Here is a 21,782-nt window from a genome sequence, read left to right as displayed (position 1 = left end):
TAATTTTAAAAAAGAATTGTAGATATTTAAAATATTAAATTTATCGTCCCATGACTGTTGGGTTGTAATGGATAGTAAATGTATTCTACAATTGTATAAAAAACAGAAAAATTATAAAAAAGATATCTACTCCTGTCAATGTCATTTCTTAAAAAGTTTTTATATAAATATTAATGTTACTTGTATGTTCGAAGTCTGAACGGACAGCTGTATAATATGTATATATAATTACCTAATATGATGCCTAATATTATACCTAAGAGAGATCATCTCATGCGGATTGAGAAAATTGATTTTCGCTAGCTAGAAATACTTTTGATATTTTTAGAGTTTTGTATGGAACTAAGTACTTACATATAATTTTGTGATTCAATCTCGAATTTTACTTGGTACGGAAGAAAAACTTACGTGTCAAATTGAACTTATTATAAACAAATTTCAAATTTATTATTATAACTTCATGAATTCCCATGCTTTCAGTGGCCTGACTGAGGGGTAAACTTACCTAATAAAGAAAAATAGTAAAAAAGTACATAATCGGTATGAATGAACAGATATATAGAAACTAAAAGTGAAAAAACAAACAGTTTCCTACCCATATTCCACTCTCAAAGGTTTATTATCAAATTTAACTGCTATTGAGAACAATTTTGAAGCGATCCATTAAAAAACATATAAAACCTCTTTGGCTTAAAATATATTCTATATAGTTATTATAGTTGTTATTTATTTTATTAATTGCCATCTCTTGAACGATCTTGGAACCTTCAAACCTTACTTACTAGAACACTATGAGTAAAACCTTTTAGTAGAACCTCTACTTTACAAGATAATTTATAATCACTTCAATAGATGGCGCTTGTAACAAAATAAAATTTGTTTACGATAATGTATTTAAATTATTCGTTAGGGAATGTTAGTCTCTGCATGTGTAACTATATATTTCGTAAGTTATTAGAACTTTTTAAAGTAATTTTTACTTTCGAGACTATTTTCTTAATTTTTTGTTAGATATAAACATAAGATAATAAATTACTAGTAAATATCAGAATAATAGGACGAAAGAAAGACACTATTATTGAAAAAATAAATGAAATGCATCCAATCATTTATTAGAATTAAAAGTTTCTACATTTAACTTCAATCAACAATCTCATGGTTTTAGACTCGCCGCCATTTCGTCGAGACGTCAGAGGGAGAGAGGTAACGTCTAAACGTATCTCTTTCGCTCTCATTGTATTCCATACTTGGTTTTCATTTTACATTTTGAACTTATAGTGATGGACGTTAACATGTTTATTAATCGACAAAAGTATTTTTTATTATTTTGAAATATGTGTTCATATTTTTCTAATGATAATGAATTTCTCCGGTTCGATTTTGATTTCGATGGAGATTCTTAACGATAACTGTCCAACTGCTTAGCAGATAATTTAGCATACAAAACATAAGCGCAAGTGGACTCATTTCTTTCACTTACAATTCGATAACAATCCGACACCACTGCAGATAAATCAAATGTAAAAAAATGAGCTTTAAATGTACTAGGCTGAATTTCTCGAAAAAATTATCTAACGACATTATAATATCCTTACGTTCGGGATATTATAATGTATAATACATTATAATATCCCGAAGGTAATGTACAGTCTTAGAATCAACAGCTAGCGACATTGAAGCAGTGAATTAAAACAATGTGTAAATATGTTTATGTGTGTCATAGTATGACAGTGTGTCTTTGATAATCATTATCTCAGTAATATAGTTATTAAGCATACATATTAAATAAAATGATTTATTTAATTATCGTTACATTAGTATGTCCATTTTTTTAAGTTTTACTTGTGTTAAAATTCTATATTGTCGTTCCCTTTTCCATTATTATAAAAAGCATTTTTAGACAGCATTAAACTGAAACTTAGTTTTACTACTCATGGATAGATTTACCACTCATGGATAATTTTAAAATTTAATGGATAATGTAAAATACTTCCTCAAGCATAACTTTAAAAGACACTTTTAAAACAATGGATGTTTAATTTTCTTATTTATTTATATTAGAACATTGCACATAGCGTTATGTTGATAAATAATTAGAATGTCTAATATCGATAATAAGAACGCGCATCACTTCCCCGAGTCGTGCACCGGCCGGCCGCGCTGCATGATGTCATTCATCAGCACACACTCACACATCGAACAGGTCACTCGACCGCGCGCCTGTTTACATTACGACTATATTCCTTCTGTACGCGGTGACTTCACGGCGACAACCCGTGTCTGTGATTTATATTTAATAATTTATTGTACAAAATAGTTAAGTTATAAAATGGCCAACAACAGGGCCGCGAAGTCTGGATTTGCCGCTGAAGCTCAGAGAAAGGTAAGTTAAAATTTTGTAGTTTTAAGTCGAGTTTTTACTCTTAGTGGAAATATATATCAAGTTTGCCTAACGCGGCATAGTTTTGCGAATTGTGTCATACATATTGATTGGGATGCTGGGTGGTCCAGATCAGTTACAAGGACCCGGCCGTGACCTATATTCGGAGCGATATTATTGTAGAAAGATTTTAATATTATTATCCCATCATGAGTATTATGTTCTAATTGGAATCTTTTAAAATACCAATGTTTAATGCTCAACTCTAAAATGTGAATACCTATAGCCGTATAATTTAAAATCCGAATCAATCTTCCTAACCCACACGAACATGAGTTCGTTACACGCACATAGAACACGAGGTATCCTAAATGTCCGAAAAACTGGTTTGAGGTTTGCTCAATATAAAAAATTCGAGTACCTAGGTATAACCTCTACAGGTAGCACACAGGTACCTGGTATAAACGTGGCTTGGCTTGATGACATATTATCGTGGAATTTACATGAATTAAATCCTAACGTTTACAAGCACGACATAGAACTATGTCACCGTTATTTTAATAAAAGCGTTACAACGCTTCCTCGTTAGGGAATTTAAACAATCACATTAAGTATTATAAAACTGATTACTATACTTACTTACCTAATCACTTACTAAAACTGTCAAATATTTGTAATTAATTACAAAAATTACCGGTTTTAATCTAAATGGGTGTGTTCTTTAACGAGTTTTTATATTAACGTTAATAGAAATTGAATAAAAACGTTCGTCGAATAATTACTATTGTAACTGATAATGCGAAATTGTAATAAATATATACTGTATACCTATATGTCGTTGAGTATAGTTAATTTGTTTTTACAACAAACAAACTATAATAAGTAATGATGTACATGTGTAACAATTCAATGTGTAATTGGAATAATTCATTTCGGACAAGTGTAACATAGGCTTATTCATTGCATAGCTCTAAAATTTTATCCATGAACAAAAAGTAATTTGTGTTTGTAATGCGCTTCGTGATTGGAGTTGAAGGAAAACATCGTGAGGAAACTGCGTAATGTGTCAGATGAATTTCTGCCATCCTACCAACCAACCAACCTGCTAGAGCATCGTGGAATAAGCTCGAAATCACGAGAATAATCTTTGCCCAACAGTAGGATATTTAAAGGATGCCATTTCATACACTTAAATATATAAAGCATTATAATATTTATATTTACATTACAATTATTTAGAACGTTTTCTCTCTTCACATACATAGAGTATTACGTAGTATTTTGAGATCTTGCTAGCTTTATCTGTACTTACTTAAAAAGGTTTTTTGTATTTAATGTTGATGCATGCGTAAAAACGTTTTTGTTCTTGCCAAGAAAATTCCATTGTATAGTCACTGCGAAGCTGAGGTTTTGCATTTTAAAGAAGCTAGACTATTTACATTCATGTTAAATCCTGCCTCGCCTTAAGCAAGGTGGAATTATGAAATTGTTTGAAATCGTAACTACTAATCAAGCATTATCCATATGTATATAAATAGGATCAGTACCTTTTCTTCCCCTAATTGTCAAGCTTTTTTTCATGATAGAGATAGGCGGAAGGGCAAATTGGCCATCTGATAACAACGGCTAATAGAAATTGGCCTTGTAAGAAATAATAAGCATTCCTTACACCGCCAATGCGCCACCAACCTTGGGAACTAAGATGTTATATCCCGTGTACCTGCAATTACTGTCTAACTCACCCTTAAACCCGGAACACAAAAATATTTAAGTAAAATATATGATAAGTGTAGAAGTGCCTACGCAGACGGGCTTGCACAAAGACCTACCACCAAGACCAAACTTATATTTGTGTTTATCGAAGAACTTTGGGCTTATCAATAAATAAATTGAAAAATAAGAGTACAAAAAAGTATGGTCTGGATGTGCTTATACAAATACGTTTTCCTTTAATAAAAAATAAAAAAATAACGATTATGTTCAATTTCGACCACTTAACAAACATATTTTAAATAAACCTTCACATTCGTTTTCTGGAAGCATCTAGAAGCAAGTCAAAAGCTGTCTAACTTTTGACTTTTCCAAATATGTAACATATACAAATATATAACATATACAAATATATAACATATACAAATATATAAATTTAAATATTAAATATTGCATTTGCAGGAATTAACTGAGAAATATTCGTGTTATCAATCGGCACAACGTCTCCTAACACTGACGCAATATATATTATTAGGTTAATATCGTTATTTTTTAATTTGTAAGTTGATAACGCACGTCGTAACTCGCTATCAGCGGGTCCATGAATTCTAAATAGCTTACCGGAATTTATATATCCAGTAACAGAAAGACTATAGATGAACTAAATAATAATAACGCATTTATCACGAATATACACCAGTAATACCGGGAATTTGTATTCGTTTTGGTTGCTTCAATACAATGTACCGCAAACTCCAACTGTCATATATTTTATAGCCAGTTTCGTCTACACACGATAAAAATAATATACTCGTCTATGTACCGTCCAGAATTTTTCAACAACTTGCAATCGGACAAGATTTATTATAAAATAACGGTCCTTACAATTATCCAGTTAAAATATCCATTTGAATATTAATGTTGTATTAATTTAGCGTTCAGAAATATTTTGCGTTACATGTAAATTGCGCAGACTTAAGCATTACCGAATACGGTCATTGGCCTCAGACTCTTGTCTTAACATAAATATTAAATTTATATTTAAGCAACCTGAGTGTTGATAACCGTTTATTAGTGCTCGTTTTTTATTTTATTTTTTGTACGTAAGACTTCGTATAGAAATATGATAATTGTAAAAAGTAAAAAAAGTAAAAATTGGTAAAAGGTGTTTTTAACGGCAACGCATCTCTTCCTGTTACTGCCGTTCTGGGTCAAGGAGAATCGGTCAACAATTCCGACCGGTTTTTATTTACCAAATAATACTTGTTATGCATCGATGATGGTAACTGTGCAGCAGGAACGAAGCTAACTTAGTCGAGTTATTAAAAAGAAACGATATCTCAGTTATAATAATAAAATAAAAAGATTAAATGTAATTGAATTATCAGTTTTACATAATATGCAAACTTCTTAGTACGTATGTGTAATTCTTTCTATATAAACTTGCAGAAAAAATCAGTTCATTGCTATCTACAATTAAAAAAAAAGAAATGTGCACCGAATTAATACATTACGTTAAATTTAGACGGAAAATTTATTCTAAATTTGAAAATTTAATATGAAACGTTCACTTAAAGTAAAAATATGTGGTTTTAGTTCTAATTTAATTCATACATAGTAAGTTTTGGCATTGTAATCAGTTTATCATTTTGGTACAATTAAATTATGTACTAGCTACCCGTCCCGGCTTCGCAAAGGTAGAATAAGGGTTTACATGAAACATTTATATTGAAGGACAAACACCAAAAGAAAAAAAATCTAGTTTTTTTGGGCCAGGGCCTACACATGCAGAACCTTACTAAAGATTTATCACAATCAGATAAATGGCTTAGGAACGAATAGAGGACGAACATATTTTTTTTATTTTTGTTTAAAAAGGAAGTTATTACATCATAAGAATTACTCATAAGATTATAACAATGTGTTTTTATTAAAACGAATACTTATTTGATTAGCCGACGCGTGAACGTTGAACATGAATTTTTAATTTAAATATATATATGACTAGTCGTCGCCGGCGACTTCGCTCGCGATTCAGGAGTTTGTCAAAGACTATGTTCTTCCTTTGAGTTCAAGCTTGCTTCATACGAAATTTCATCAAATTCGGTTCAATGGTTGAAGAGCAAGTGACAGACAGAAAGAGCTATTTTTGCATTTATAATATTGGAATGGATTTTATTACATGAAGGCAATTCAATGCTAATTCGAGGCCGGATTCACATGTGAAAAAAAAATGTCCTAGTCGACATTAAGTGATGTTAACATTTCAAACGTTTAGTCGTATATATAATACAGAAACAGATGTTCAATTAGTGTCAAAGAATTTATTCTATACTAATTCAACAAGATGATGATTCATAAAAGGCACGGTTCAGTTACAACACCGAACCGCACCTTATAAGGTATGGCCTTTACGCTGGACGTATTTATAAGGTTTAAATATAGGTTACTTTCAAAACTCCACCATATGTTCGAGATTGACACTGCCAAATTTCTCTTTCGCAACTTTGATTAAACTATTGTCATTTTGGAGTGAGACGACGAAACTGTTCAGACTAAGCGTTTGAGATATTATACGACGCGATAAAGAAAGCTGTTGCTCTTTACTAGATTACCTTATTATTTATACTAGTTTATTTCGGTTCTAGTGTACCTTTTAATATATATATGTGTTATACAATATCAGTATGGGGGCGGGCAAACGAACGACGTGATAAGTGATCACCACTGCTTATAGATACTATAAGAAATATTAATAAACGTTGGTGTGTATCACCAACCAAGGGAATTGAAATATTATTTCCCTTGTGCCTGTTGTCACTGGCTCACTAAGCTCACTAAGTATTGTTTATTGGCAGTGGACTATATGACGAGTGGGCGGTAATACTCCTAGACGGGCTTGCACAAAGCTCTGCCAACAAGTAGTATCGAATTTTAGAAATAGTATCTTTCATAGTACAGGATAACATTATAGACACTATCAAAAATTAATATATCACATTATTTATCACAAACAAGATAACCGCGAAGGTCCGACCAGAATATTTAGTACTAGACTTCATAAAATTAAGTGTGATTAAAGGATTTTTATTCGTAAATCTGCAAAAACATTCGACAGTTGTTTGGTTGTCAGGCCGGTCATCGAGGGTGTGCCTAAAAATATTTGATGACAGTTAACAATCTGCAACCTCTTTTCATTAAAATTTATGTCTATAAAAACATCAGTATTTTTAACGTGCATCACGCCTAGGCTATGAATACTTTGACACGAAATTTGTACCATTACATTCGGCGTGTTTCGAGGTTTTTGCCTAAAACTTTATCATTTAATATAACTAAACGCATAACGTAGCTACAGCAAGCGTAGGCGGGTCTGCTAGTGTAATATATGTTTCATTAGGCTTATCATATGAATAATGATGATCCACCCATGAACATATTTATCGAACAATAAAATAAGTTATCCATAATTGGAATATAACATATCCCCATTCATTAACTACTACTATTTTATTTTGTATGTTTAAATTGTTTTATTTATTTTACTATATATTTTATTACATATTAAGAATCTAAGTAACATAGCATTGAACGTGTCGGACGAGAAGCGGCCTCATGCTCGCTCGTATTGACCCCATTCCTGCTTCCTTTTCGATCAATGTTAAACCATTGTAGGCGAAGACCACTGCAACGTCCATGTTTCACACACTTCTAATGTCATATAAATTTAATTAATATTAAAACCAGTTGTTTGCGTGTTCCCTACAACTGATACGAATACGAAAAAAAACATGATTATCTGTAGAGTAGTTACGACGAGGACGCCTTAAAGACAAACTTCCTATCGCACCTATAATATATTTAAGGATTCTAACTCACTCTCAACAAATCTGTTTGAAATCGTATAAAACCAACGTTCTGATGAAATCCGTTAATGTTGAGTCATAGCTATTTGCGTCTTCAGACGTTATGTCACTGAACGACTAACGTTTGTATCTTAACCATATAGAGATTGGGTATGAAAGAGCGCTCTCAATGGCTTTAGTAATCCCTACAAATGTGACCTTCGTTAACAGCTGCGGCGCCAATAATATGATTTAATACATTCTTATAAGTACCAATAGTTAGATTAAATTAGTATTTATAATAATGTCTCGTTTTTTTTTGGAAACTTTTTGTTCTTCACTTCTACTTCGATACCTATTTATAGAATTTTATTATCATTATATTCGTATGAATTAATAATTAGATTAAAATTTACGAATGATTATAAATATGTATATGTTTTATAAAATAAATGAATAAATTTGCTAGGCGAGTGTTACAAAAATGTTCAAAGGGGACATAGCTAACAAGAAACGACTTCCTCTGTCTCCTAACACAAATTAGATAAGGCTTCGGAATATTAATGAAAGGGGCTATTTAACCATCTTCTTATCGGTCAGTCCTATCAACGTGTTGCGTTAAAATATACCGTCGTTGTCGAATAGGTATTCGGCATACTTATTTAAATATTTGTATTCAAATTAAATGAAAGTTAAGTTTGAGAAATTTGTTTTTTTTTTTTTTGTAAATAAAAAAAACGTCTCGAAATAACTTACCATGTAGTTTTTAATGTCGCATAAACCAGGAAAATTGGAATGAATAATATGACCTAATATAACAGATTAACTAAAAATAGCTACAAATTCTAACTATTCTGATTTCATTAAAGTCAATGTTAACATTGACCTACAACATTATTCCATAGAAGGAACCTGTTTAATATTGTTATCAGACGACCAATGGACAGACGAAACGAATGAGGATTTACTTTAAGACCACTTGATATTTTTTGCCAGCGATTTGTCTGAAAAATTCTGAGTCACGTTTGAATCCTTCATCAATTGCGTCATCGTGCGCGTGAGTTGATTTTTGGTATCATGGTTGACGGTTAAGAATTACACAATGACTTACTTGTAAATATTTTTACTAATCAATGAGTAATTAAATTCCGTGTATTGCTTTAATGTAAAACGCACGTTCTGGAATAATTACGAAAGGGTAAAATATTCTAAATTATTGATAATTCTGATTTCTTAATAAGCTCAAAGTCATTCTGTATCAATCTACCTACTATTGCCCAATTTCGTTTTGTGAATATTCTGATGATGTTTTATAATATTAAAGAATCATTTTTGGAAGGGAGTTCTTTTACTCGGAGTAAACTCTCAGAAGAGCTGACCAATCCCTCTCTATCTTTTTATCTCTGTCTCTCTCAGTTTTATATACAGTTATTTTCTAAACTTTATTTTTTACATTGTTTTCACGTGAGATTTTAATAAAATTTTATTTCTTGACATTTAATTAATTATTCTCGTTGTTGATTTATTTCATTGTCGGTTATTGAATACATAATATATAGCTAAAGTAACTTTATTTCAACCAGTGGTCCCAAAACATTACTCGTTTCAAATAACAAATGTACATATCTAGTTTTAAAGCTTAAATTGTGTCATGTGTTAACTCGGCAAGTACAATAGCCTTAAAAAAGGTACCGTCCCCTCTTACTAGTAACCGGGGAATTTAAAATCATAATTCATAACGCAAGCGATGACGCGCATTGAAAAAATTTTAATGAACCGTGCTAAATAATTGTTATGGGTACACAATATTTGTATACATTTTAAACGTAACGGTTTTTGTTAGTTAATTTTACGAAAGAAATTGATAAGTAGTATTTTTCTTTCATTACTTTTGTTTTTTAATAATTTAAGGGAACAAACTGTCGTCTATAATTATAACTATCGGCCTTATATTTTATAAACGTCGTTCAACGGACGTTTAGTTAAACAGAGTTTTTTTTCTTTTTTTTTTATAATTTATTTAACATTAGAAAGAAGAATAGAACATTGCTTAAATAATACGTCCCATCTTTATTGGTAAAGCTCTTATTTATTTTTTATAATGACTTCATTATAACATAAAAACTGCATTAAAAAGTCGTCAAGGGGACTAACCTGTTTGAGCGATAAATGTTATTTTATCTTAATTAATAATATTTGTGTTTGAATTTGTGTTTGTAATGCTTGTGTAACAAATATATCATAATTAAATATGATTATTAGGTCAGTTAGATAAAACAGTCAAAGTACTTTTTAATTTAAAATTATTTATTAATTGTCCACTTAGTTTTAAGGCGATATGTTTTATCTACTATTCATAATAAATTTGTATATTTCTGAAAGAAAATAAGTATTTATGTTTTGCTTTTCTCACTAATCAAACACGACGTGGAATCTTATTTTATCTGTACAATGTCGGGTTGAGCAGCTAGAACAATATATATTCGAAAGCTTTTAATAAAAATCCATAAAACAAAGCCAAGAAATTCAGCAATTGCTAACTAAAATAAACTGAAATAAATAGTGGCTATTTTATTTATATTGTAATATAAAGTACTCGGAATGCGTTAGCCTGTTTTCACCTTAAGCATCTGAGAGTTACGGAACAAACGTGATTCAGCCGGTTTTCCGAAAAAGGAAGTGTTTATTGGAGTTTTGACCTATATTCGTTACATACAAATATGTTATCTCGATGTTTATGTAGTATTTATTCGATTATTTATTTGTCAGCATTAATCGATTTTACAATTTTTATAATACTTTTTTTTTATTTACATATATACTTATGTATATTTAACAAGAAAAGTTAAAGTTGTACCTGCGTCTTTCATGTCGTTAGTTATTGAGACTTAAAAAATAATTAAGTAATAATATTACTTGAGTTTTCATAAATTGAGTATTTTTAATTTTCTTACAGCTCTCACTTCCTCTGTTTTTTAATTCCGAAACTTTTAAATATTTTACGGGCAATTTTGAAATATCGTGGCTTCATAGGTAAAATCGGTGCCTCTCAAAAATATTTATAGAGAAAATACGAATATCACTTATTAAATATACTTGGACCTAAGCTACGTCAATAGACGTTCCAGCGCTATATGAACCTTCTGGAATAAATCAAACTGGTAATTTATTTAATTCAAATAGTTTAAACTTTAACCGATCGTAGATTATTATTTTAAAAGAAACTCTGCATGTTTTACCTTACAAGATATACACACAAGATATACCTTGGTGATTCTTATTCAACACCGAGATTGCTGGCTTAAACCCAGGCGCGCCACTGAATTTTCATGTGCTTTATTTCCATGTTTTTCTAATTCATCTTGTACTCGGCGGTGATAAAAATGAAGGAAAACATCGTAAGGAAACCTGCATGTGTCCAATTTCAATGAAACTCTGCCACATATGTACTAACCGGCATTGGAGTAGCTTGGTTGAATTTTTCCCCAAAAGGTGGAACTTTATTTTTTACTTTTATTTATACCCGAAAAATACACCTCCATACAATTAGAAGACTGTAATAAACGCTATCGTTCACATATTTTATCAGATATCTGACGTCATTATGTATATAATCTGTGACATTCGCTACACTTCTAGAAATCTAGCAACATCTCATTTGTCAACATTGATTTTGCATTAGATAGGTTACTCTGTAACATAGTCGGGTTATAAAATTATGAAGGTTGGATATTAATATAAATATCCCATACAGTAGTAAATAAAAATACCGCATTTTGTCTCTGTAACAAAGTTGGATTAAACGACCCATTTATAAAGTTAAAATGTTTTATCTTATAAAAAAAGTTTTATTTTTTTATACATATTTGGCAAAAAACACTCAGTCCTTACCAGTAAGTGTGTCAATAATGTTATTCTATCGAAGCGTAATTTAAATTCTCGGATAACATTGACCTACATTTTCACCAGATGTCACGAGACGGTTAATTTATACGAGAAATCCTAGGTCCTGGGTTAAGTATGAAATATGGATGTTTGGGTGACGTACATCGCTTTGATATGTTTATATCTGTAGTGCTTGCGACACATCTGAACAAAAAATAAATCTATATAAAATAAACCTTTGATTCTGTATTCTTTGATTATAAAGGCTCTGTCGCAAGTTCCTTTATAATATTTCCCAATGGAGTGTTTCTCTATATTAATAATTTCGAGCAGGTCTACGATACCCAAACGAAATCTAACTACAATGATAGATCGTTAAAGAATAATGATATTTTTAGTCGACAACATATATTCGCAAAATTCGTATAATTGAGATCTTTCGATATCATGAAATTCAACGACGTGATCAGATTCAACGGGCGTCGGGCGGCCATGTTCGACGTTTACGGGTGCGTTCAGAAAGATGCGTAAAGATTGATTATTGTTAGTTTTCACCGCCTTAAATAAAAAATATAGATACTTGATAATCATAACATTACAAATTATTAATATTATTATTATAATATTATTAAAAAAGTTATATGGTAAATGATAAAACGTATATATTTAGTTTTATTTATTTCACCCGAGCGAAGCCGAGTTTTCATTTATAGTTATTAATTACAGTGAAGGTTTCTGGCACAATACCATCAACATACAATAGATTACCGTTACCACCTACCGTGGATCGTGTCGGATAATTGCTTATAAACAAAGATAAACAGACGTACATAGATAATGCAAGCATTAGCGCGTTGTAATAATTAAAGGTAACGTACCTATAAAATTTAAAATGAAAGATGAAAATTGTGACGAGTTTTTTTGAGTTTTCAAAACTTCGATAAGTTCTTTATATAACATGTAGTTTGTTATGTATTAAGTACTTAACAAAAAAACTTCGTTGATTAAATTAAGGATAAGCATTTGAATCTAGGTTAACATTCTTAAATATATCCTTTGGCTCGTAAATCCTTTGCCTAAACATATGACCGAGTTACAGACAGACAGATATAAAAACTCTGATTAAGTATCAATATTAGTTAATCTAGTTTAGGTACAGTCGATTCTTATCACTTAGAAATTATTTATCAATATGCAACAATTAATATATTAGCGCCCGAAAGACCAGAATTACTGCCAGCTTTACTGAACTCCATCCCATACATATATTAAACCCGTATTCCGCATATTCGTAAGATACAAATACACTGAATAAACGTGGACATATAAAAAGATAATCGTTTTTAACAACATCAAATTATTATTTTTTTGCCTTAATAAAAATTAGGTTAATTGCTACGATGTATTTTTAAAAAAAAAGAAAAACAAAACGGTGTAAAATTTCAGTCAAAATTGATTACGTGTTTTAAACGAAGTCGTTGGTTTTAATTTTGAAAATATATATATAACAATTCCAGAAAACCTACAAAGTTACTCGCGGAAATGACGTGACTATTTATTTTCAAATATAAATTAGTTTTGTTATTATAAGTCGTGTATTCATTGGCCTGCCTTATCAGCGTGACCTTCAGTCTGCGCTTAGCATTGGCAAAACTTGCATAATTTCCTACAGTAGTTTATCGTATACCATTTTGTTTATATATCAAACATAAGGCTCAAATTGCAATCAAATGTCTCTTAATGTTAAGCATGGCTAAACAATTATTCAATACTTACAGTATTATAATTATTCAAGTTATAATGATAACGGCTCGTTAAATTTGTGTCGGTTTCTTAGATTCTAATGACGTAATAATTTTAATGAATACAAATGAAAACATTTTACTCATATCTATATATAGGTATATAATACTATAAAGGTATATACATATATGTTACTGTAAAAGTTCGAACTACGGTAAATCTTAACATTTTCCAGTAAAACCTAAGATTTACCGATTATGGTAAATGTCCATAAAACTTTTTCGAACTTTTACCATCATTCACTTGGTAAATCTTAGGATTTATATGTTACGTTAGGTTAGGTTGGAATGGTAGAAGTCCGAAAAAGTCGTCCCTTTATAATAAATACTTACATTTACCAAGTTGGTAAATGTTAGGTTTTATTGGAAAATCTTAAGATTGGCCTTAAGATTAGTTCGAGCTTGCACAGTAACATATATACTAGCTAGCCGTCGCAGTTCCGTCCCAGACCCGTCCCTTTGCACGGGCTTCTAGAATAGGGTTCTATATACTTAAAACGTTTTTACCGTCATACATATGACTTGGTTAACGCGTCGCACGCCGGTAAAGCTCCCAGCTGGCGTGTTTTTTTGTGACATCTTCAACCATCATCACCATATTTCAGCTTATTAACAATGCCTTTATGAAATATACACCTTAACTTTCCTTATGTATCACTCACATTGGTGAAAACCGTATGAAAATTTGTTTGGTAGTTTTTTTAGTTTCGATTGATATTTTGTAAGTGTTGATTACATGAACTGATGAACATAGTTAACCATAATAACAACAAACATTTTTCTTAAACCAAACGCAAAGAGTTCATTTTTGCAAAGCAAATTATTACTCAAAGCCTGAATAAGCATGCATGAATATTTTAGTACACTCGTCTATTTTAATGAGGTGTTTCAAGAGGCACGGGCTCAGTCTATAGCTCGTTGAAGGCTCAATAAACCTAAAACTCAAAGTACATGGCTATGATTAACATATAAACCTGATACCGTCAAAGCATTGTCATTGTAATAATATACATATAAATCGTAACTCATACAATGATTCTTACGACTAACGCAATCGTTTCATTATAATTACCTTCATGGTCTGTTCTTTCTGTTCTGTTCTTGTTGAGACACGATGAGAAATGGAATTATTAACTCGTAAGTTTCTTATTAATAAAATAAAAATGTACACTATGGATTGATGGCTCAGTGGTCTGATCAGGTCATTTTGCTTTTGAAAGATGCAAATGTTAATTTTGTGATCTATATTGATAGTTGATACTCTTAATTGTGCATTCAACCGCCATGCCATAACATACATTACTAGGTAGAACTTAAGGGTTGGTTTTGTTTGATTTGCTGTATATTATGCTAATATCTGTAGTAGAATGTGTATTGTAAATATATACCTACATGTCGTCGTCATGTTGCACATAGTATTAATTACAAAAAATAATAAGTTCACTTGAAACAATAATTTGTCAATATGCGTTTTTATGAAAACTTCTGTATATACATATTATACTTGCTGTCGTCTACGGCTTCGCTCTCATTTTACGTGTTGATCGTGCAGTGTTATGTGTAAAACAAACACTGGCTTTTGCGTGATGTAGGAAAAAAAAGTAGTATGTTCTTTCTTGGGATTCAAATTTGCTTCATATCAATTATACCAAATTCGGTTCAGTATTTTGGCCGTGAAAGCACCAATAGACCGACAGAGTTCCTTACGCACTAACTTAACTACTGAATTTCATGTCAGTTCTTCTCGGTGGAATCAACATCCTGAACCTTTCCGTTTAATAGAGTTCTGTAAAATGACGATTCAAAAGCGCTAAAAGCCTACATGAATAAAGTATATTTTGATTTTAATTTTTGCATTGAAAATATTAGTATATACTAGATCGCCCTTAGTGATTATTTTTTGCTATTAATGAATATCCAGATCGATTGGTCATGGCTAAGTTCAGTATTATATCACTATCTCAATCCGATAGGATAATATGGTACAACCAGCGCAGGACCTATGGCTTAAACAGCTATACTGTCGTATAGAATATATTTTTTATTGGCCCTGTCCGGAATTCGAACAGAATCTCTGGATATATTCCTTAAAAACTAGCCTCTAAACCAGCAAGATTTTGTTACAATTATTGAGGTCATAATTAGGCGATATGTAAAACAAATAAGTATGTAAATATAAATAGAGATGTTATCGAGTTTATATATAATTATTTAATTTATATTACAGATAAATAGCAAATACAGTGAAGAGCTGGCAGAGGAATGCTTAGAATGGATCCGACAGATCATCGGTGAGCCTGACAACACCTCAGGAGACATGGACAACTTCTACGAAGTGCTCAAAGACGGCACAGTACTCTGCAAGTAAGTAAACGGCGTAAAGAAATACAAAAAGAAAATGAAAAGTCACCTCGCCGTTCATTTTGTTTATTTTACGACGAACAAACAACCAAAAGCGGATGCGAGTCCTGACTTTAGTTTACATGTTAGTAAGTTAAAAACACATGAAGTACAGATTTATTTACACAACCAGTACTTCGGTATCATGTTTGAGAAGTGTGATTGCCATGTGACACATTAAATTTCAAACAAGATCCATTAAACAAGGTTAACAATCAACCAAATACTTTTAAATTAACGTTATCAATTATTTATTAACAATAAGGGAACCGTGATAGTCCAAAAGAGACTTAATTTAATGTTCAAAACCGATCAAGATTCAATGGCTAAGTTTTTCGTGCACAATTTGTGTTTCATATCTATTCATATTGAGCATCACCTATCCAATGATATGAGATATGCTTAAAACCTCTTTAGATGAGATGAGGCGTTTTCATATGGGGCTTAGACTTAGGATATATTTACGGGCCGCTACTATTTGTATAAACAAATATACCAGTACGAGTAACATGAATGTTGTAAGATTTAAACGCAAGAACGGCATTCCGTTTATCGAATATCTCGACCGGTAGGTAATTTGTTATCTCGTACAATTTGCAAGATCGTGATCTGTCGTAAATCCTGTCCGTATTAACATCACTCAATCTGAATAGATATAAAATGGACAGAGCATTCGCCCTACAAAATTGACCTCTCGAGGGAGAGACAACAAGACTATTCTTGTCACAAAGGGACAACTGGCCGTAAAATAGCTTTCTCCCTCTAACTTTTATTGACTTGACAACTAGATTCCATTTACGGATTTATGCTCTGTAGAGCTCTCATTTACAAACAAACTCATAATTTGACGTTGAACAGCTATTTAAATATTAGAAACCGATATTTGACATTAATAACAAAAACCTTCAAATTAAAGAAAGAAGATCGAATAAGTATAATATTCAAATGATCTTCGGTATATCGTTTCATCTTAAATCGATAACGATCGAGTCATAAAATCGAGTGGAAAATATATTTATACAGAATAGCTTTGTTAAACGACATTTGATGTGTTTATTTAGCAACGTCCAAGATAAGGAAAGGATAATGTAGCTGTGCTATTTACATAGCAAATACGTTGGCTGCTTGATATCAATGAGTTTCCCATTTAAGGTCGTGACTCGAATTCTCTCGATCTCGAATCGATTAATTCAGGAACCATTACAGCTATTTATCTCGTTGATACAACGATATTTCTCAATAAAATCTTCTGCGAATTATACTGTCATATATATTAACAATTAGTAATAAGATTGCACTACTGCCAGCAACCAATGTACGCTACTGTTTATAATTGACTTCATAAGTAACACATATTTGTCCGATAAATACGAATTTGGTCATATACATCCAGTTAGATCTAAAATAATTCATGGTATTAATTATGCATTCTTAACAAGAAGTTTTGAATTTCCCTGAAGCTGATTTGTGAGAGTCAAATTAAAGTGGATACATGTAATTAGTTAAGTGGGAGACTGTTATAAATAAATATAAATAATTAATCGAGAACGGTTTCTAGTGCAGAATATTAGCAGAACTATTTGCATTCGCATGGAATTTGCAAATGTAATGTTCGTTTATCGTAACTCTGTCATTAGAATATAGTATACAAGTAGAGCAGAATCTTCTCTCATCTTAAGATGGAACTTATTTCCTTGCCACCTTTCACTTAGTGGTAGATACCGCCCACTCATCAGATATTTTACCATTATACAACATTATACAAATTAATGTTTAGTATTTTTGTATTTCGGTTTGAAGAGTGAGTAAGCCAGTGTATTTACTGGCACAAGGAGCATAACATCATAGCATCCAAGGGTATATAAGTTAAGATATTATAATTTGGGTTGATGAACATGATCAGAATATTGAGAGATGTTTCCCAAGTTTGACAAAACAATTTTCGGTTAAGATTCACTAGTTACTGCCGCTCGTCTATTGTCTGAATCATGTAGATACTGTCATCAATCAAAACAGACGTATAGAATCAATAGTATGACTAATACGTGACATATGCACATGAATTTGTTACTATGGTATTCAATGATTACCTAATGTAACGGAATCCATTTTGTAACAAATTGCTTGCTAAATTACTGAGTTTATAATTTAAAAGGCTCAGATATATTTCTGTTACAATCAACATAAATATCGTTTTAATAATTTGTGATGATGTGATGTGACACGTTAAATCAAATTAATTAAAAAAAGGAATAAGGTTAAATCCAATATCACGTATTCAGTTGCGCATCTTAATTGGCACCCAGTATTGGTAAATTTTAACCATTACAAATAAAAAAGAAATAAAATTAAAAAAAAAAAAACATAAGTGAACTCTATTGTTTAAATGTGATGAGTAACAAAACATCTAACCATCTATCCATTTTGGATCCATCTTAAATTTTTACTCTAATATAATCTAAAACAATTTGTGTAATGACAAAGTTATTTCTTGTTTGTACGTGTACATTATAATTCCTGCGTTATTAGCTGTTGTACCAAATCGACATAAATAACTTCGACAATGTCTTGGGGAAAAATATGAAGGTTGTCCTGAATCACCTTTATCTGTGCGCATACAATGTCAATTACTATGTCAAATATATTTGGCTATTGATACCAAGAATTATTGAGTGGGAAACAACTCCTCTTCAGAACGTTTATAGCATTACATGCACCACTGCGTGTACCGAACGGGTCTATGTGTAGGTCTTTACTTACGATGTTTGTTCTAGCCGCCAAAACGAGACAAATTATATAGACATGATACACCTTCAGTTTGATGGATTGGATTTATGTTCTTGATAGTAAAATAATAATTTATATTTGTTTCAGGCTGGCAAACAATTTACAACCCGGCATGATAAAGAAAGTTAACGAATCCAAAATGGCTTTCAAATGTATGGAGAACATTAACGCTTTCCTTGAGGCGGCAAAGCATTTCGGAGTACCTGCTCAGGAAACATTCCAAACCGTTGACTTATGGGAGAGACAGAACCTGAACTCTGTAGTCATATGTCTGCAGTCTCTGGGAAGAAAGGTATGCTTTATAAAATTATAAGATAGTTCAAAAATATTAGACATACCTAACCATGTAAAAGTGGTTTGTCATGCTCAACTGATCGTTTTTATACGTAACAAATGTGTTAGTAACTAGGTACTTAGAGACAATTCTTTCTACCTAAAATTTCGATTACCCACTAAAGTATTCAAATATATAATATTTTAACACTAAACTATCACGAAATGCTCGGACTAATTCTAAATTAGAAATATGTCTAGTTGTGAGTTTTTTTTTTTAATTAACAACTTTGTACTTCCCGGGTTAATTTTCTACAAACAAGAGAAATCCACAAAAAAACCATGGACCATCTCCAAAATCTAAAACTTCCTGTAAAATGTTTTTTAACCATATACATAAGTTAAATTGCGACGATTATAATGCTTATTTTTATTATTTTATTAAAAATGGCCCATATTATTTTCCAGGCGGGCAATTACGGCAAGCCTTCAATAGGACCGAAAGAAGCTGAAAAGAACGTACGAAACTTCACAGAAGAACAACTTAGGGCTGGACAAGGAGTCATTTCCCTTCAGTACGGCTCCAACAAAGGTGCTAATCAAAGCGGAATCAACTTCGGCAACACAAGACATATGTAAAAATCTTGTGAGGTCATCCCATTCTTTCAAATAAGTTAAACTTTCTGTAAGAAAGAGACAAAAATATTTGATCACCTTATCTAAGAATTAAAAAAATAATAATTGATGTTTTTTGTACACTCCCAATATATTTATGCCAAATATTGGCAATGAAATTTTATAAAGCATTCCGGTAGTTTTAAAATTGTATTTGAAAATTTAATAGAAATAAGCTATGTACTTACAAGACAATATATGAGAAAAACAAAAAACAAAAAATACTTTTTAAATACTTCATTATACTGAAAAGTCATATTTCCTAGGTGTTCAAGGTTAGTTATTGAATCTCCATAATATAAAATGAATCTTAAAAACACGTTCAAATTGTTTAGCATTTAGTGTGACGTCATTCCCATTTGATTCCATATTTTTTGAATTTATTTTTTTTACTCTTTAAAATATTGACAAATGTAAGTTCGTTTTGTTCTTACTTAGCTTAGTTATAATTTAATTTACTTATTTTTTATATCATAAATTCGTTATTGCTATGTATGTTTAATTTATGTGCCAATAATACATGGAGACTTAAATACGGATCTTAACGCAGTATAATAAAAAAAAATGTCATTGTTATATATAAAATTTCGATAAATATTGTGCCTTCCAAGCCCATAGGGTATATTTTTCTTCGAAGGTGACTAACAAAGTATGAACTTTTAACTTTAAAATCAAGGGATCCTTGATTGTTTAATTTATTAAAAATTAACTATTCATTCCATATTATATTTATTACATTAGTACGTTGTGATTAACGATTTTATATAAAACATCTATTCTTATAGTTATTGTATTTGATGATGCGTAATTTACGTAAAATTGTGTAAGTTTCATGAAGAAATTCGTTACTTTGTGGAAGTGCGTAGAATACATAAGTAATCTTAAAAATTATTAGTGTTTTATTTTATATCCATTATATTTCTTACTGGTATCATTTTGATATTTTCTTAATTATTAAAAAAAATGTTGATATGTCTACAGGAAATAAATATTATATGTAAGATATAAGAAATACCATATCGTGGACCTTAAATAAATTACGGCTTATATTCAAATAAGATTTGTGTCTATGTACTTCATATATATTTTTTATTTATCTCGTGCTCGGTGGTAAAGGAAAACATCTTGAGAAAGCCTGCATTAGCCGGATAAAATTCTGCTACATACATATATTATAAATTCAATATCAGGCTGCATGGGAAATTGAACTACAAACAAAAGAGAAAGTCTTTAAAAAAAAATTGAAATTCAAAAGGGTTGTTACTTGCCTTTATTTTTTTACTAAGCTAAATTAATAAAAATGCTAGTCATGTTTTACTTTCGATATTCGTTTTTACGAATAACCTAGAGCGCTTTACATAAATGTTATTCATTTTATAGTTACCACATGTTATTTCTTTTATAGTCAAGGTAAATTAAGATAATCTGCATAATGACTGCACTTGGTGGTAGGGCTTTTGTGCATTTCCGTCTGGGTAGGTAGGTACCACCCACTCAAACCGCCGCCATTGCCAAACAGCAGTACTCAGTATTGTTGTGTTCCGGTTTGAAGGGTGAGTGAGTCAGTGTAACTACAAGCACAAGGGACATAACATCTTAGTTCCCAAGGTTGGTAGCGCATTGGTGATGTAAGGAATGGTTAATATTTCTTACAGCACCATTATCTATGGGCGGTGTTGACCACTTACTATCAGGTGGCCCATTTGCTCGTCCGCCTACAGATAACATAAAAAAATATATATATTAGGATTATACATTTTTGGCACCGATACCAAAAACATGTGCACTTTGTAAATTTTTACTTTTATATACCATTCTTAACTAATTGTAAGAGTTCTTTCACTCTTCGGAACAACTAAAGTAAAATTAGATTAGTAAATTTAACTTGATGGTAGGGCTTTGTGAGAGCCCGTCTGGGTAGGCACCACCCACTCATCAGATATTCTACCGCGAACAACAGTACTCAGTATTGTTGTGTTCCGGTTTGAAGGGTGAGTAAGCCAGTGTAACTACAGGTAAAAGGGT

The 21,782-nt window shown here is 31.2% G+C and overlaps 1 protein-coding gene across 1 annotated transcript; it reads left to right on the top strand.

Annotated features, from left to right (window-relative positions):
• The first annotated feature begins 2,169 nt into the window (after window positions 1-2,169).
• LOC125065805 (myophilin) lies at window positions 2,170-20,648 on the top strand. Its single transcript, XM_047673638.1, has 4 exons — window positions 2,170-2,383; window positions 15,850-15,986; window positions 18,897-19,101; window positions 19,551-20,648. Exons 1-4 carry the CDS (start codon window positions 2,330-2,332, stop codon window positions 19,719-19,721), a joined length of 567 nt encoding a protein of 188 aa, XP_047529594.1. The 5' UTR covers window positions 2,170-2,329; the 3' UTR covers window positions 19,722-20,648.
• Window positions 20,649-21,782: the final 1,134 nt, after the last annotated feature.

Source organism: Vanessa atalanta, chromosome 8, assembly GCF_905147765.1.
Source record: "Vanessa atalanta chromosome 8, ilVanAtal1.2, whole genome shotgun sequence".
Lineage (NCBI taxonomy): Eukaryota > Metazoa > Arthropoda > Insecta > Lepidoptera > Nymphalidae > Vanessa > Vanessa atalanta.
The sequence above is the reverse complement of the archived record's forward strand: the minus strand, read 5'-3'. Positions and strand labels throughout refer to the sequence as shown.

Coding starts and splice junctions, on each gene's coding strand:
- LOC125065805 (XM_047673638.1), top strand. CDS start 2,330: ATGGCCAACAACAGGGCCGCGAAGTCTGGATTTGCCGCTGAAGCTCAG. Junction 2,384..15,849: donor CCGCTGAAGCTCAGAGAAAG/GTAAGTTAAAAT, acceptor TTTATATTACAG/ATAAATAGCAAATACAGTGA. Junction 15,987..18,896: donor GACGGCACAGTACTCTGCAA/GTAAGTAAACGG, acceptor TATTTGTTTCAG/GCTGGCAAACAATTTACAAC.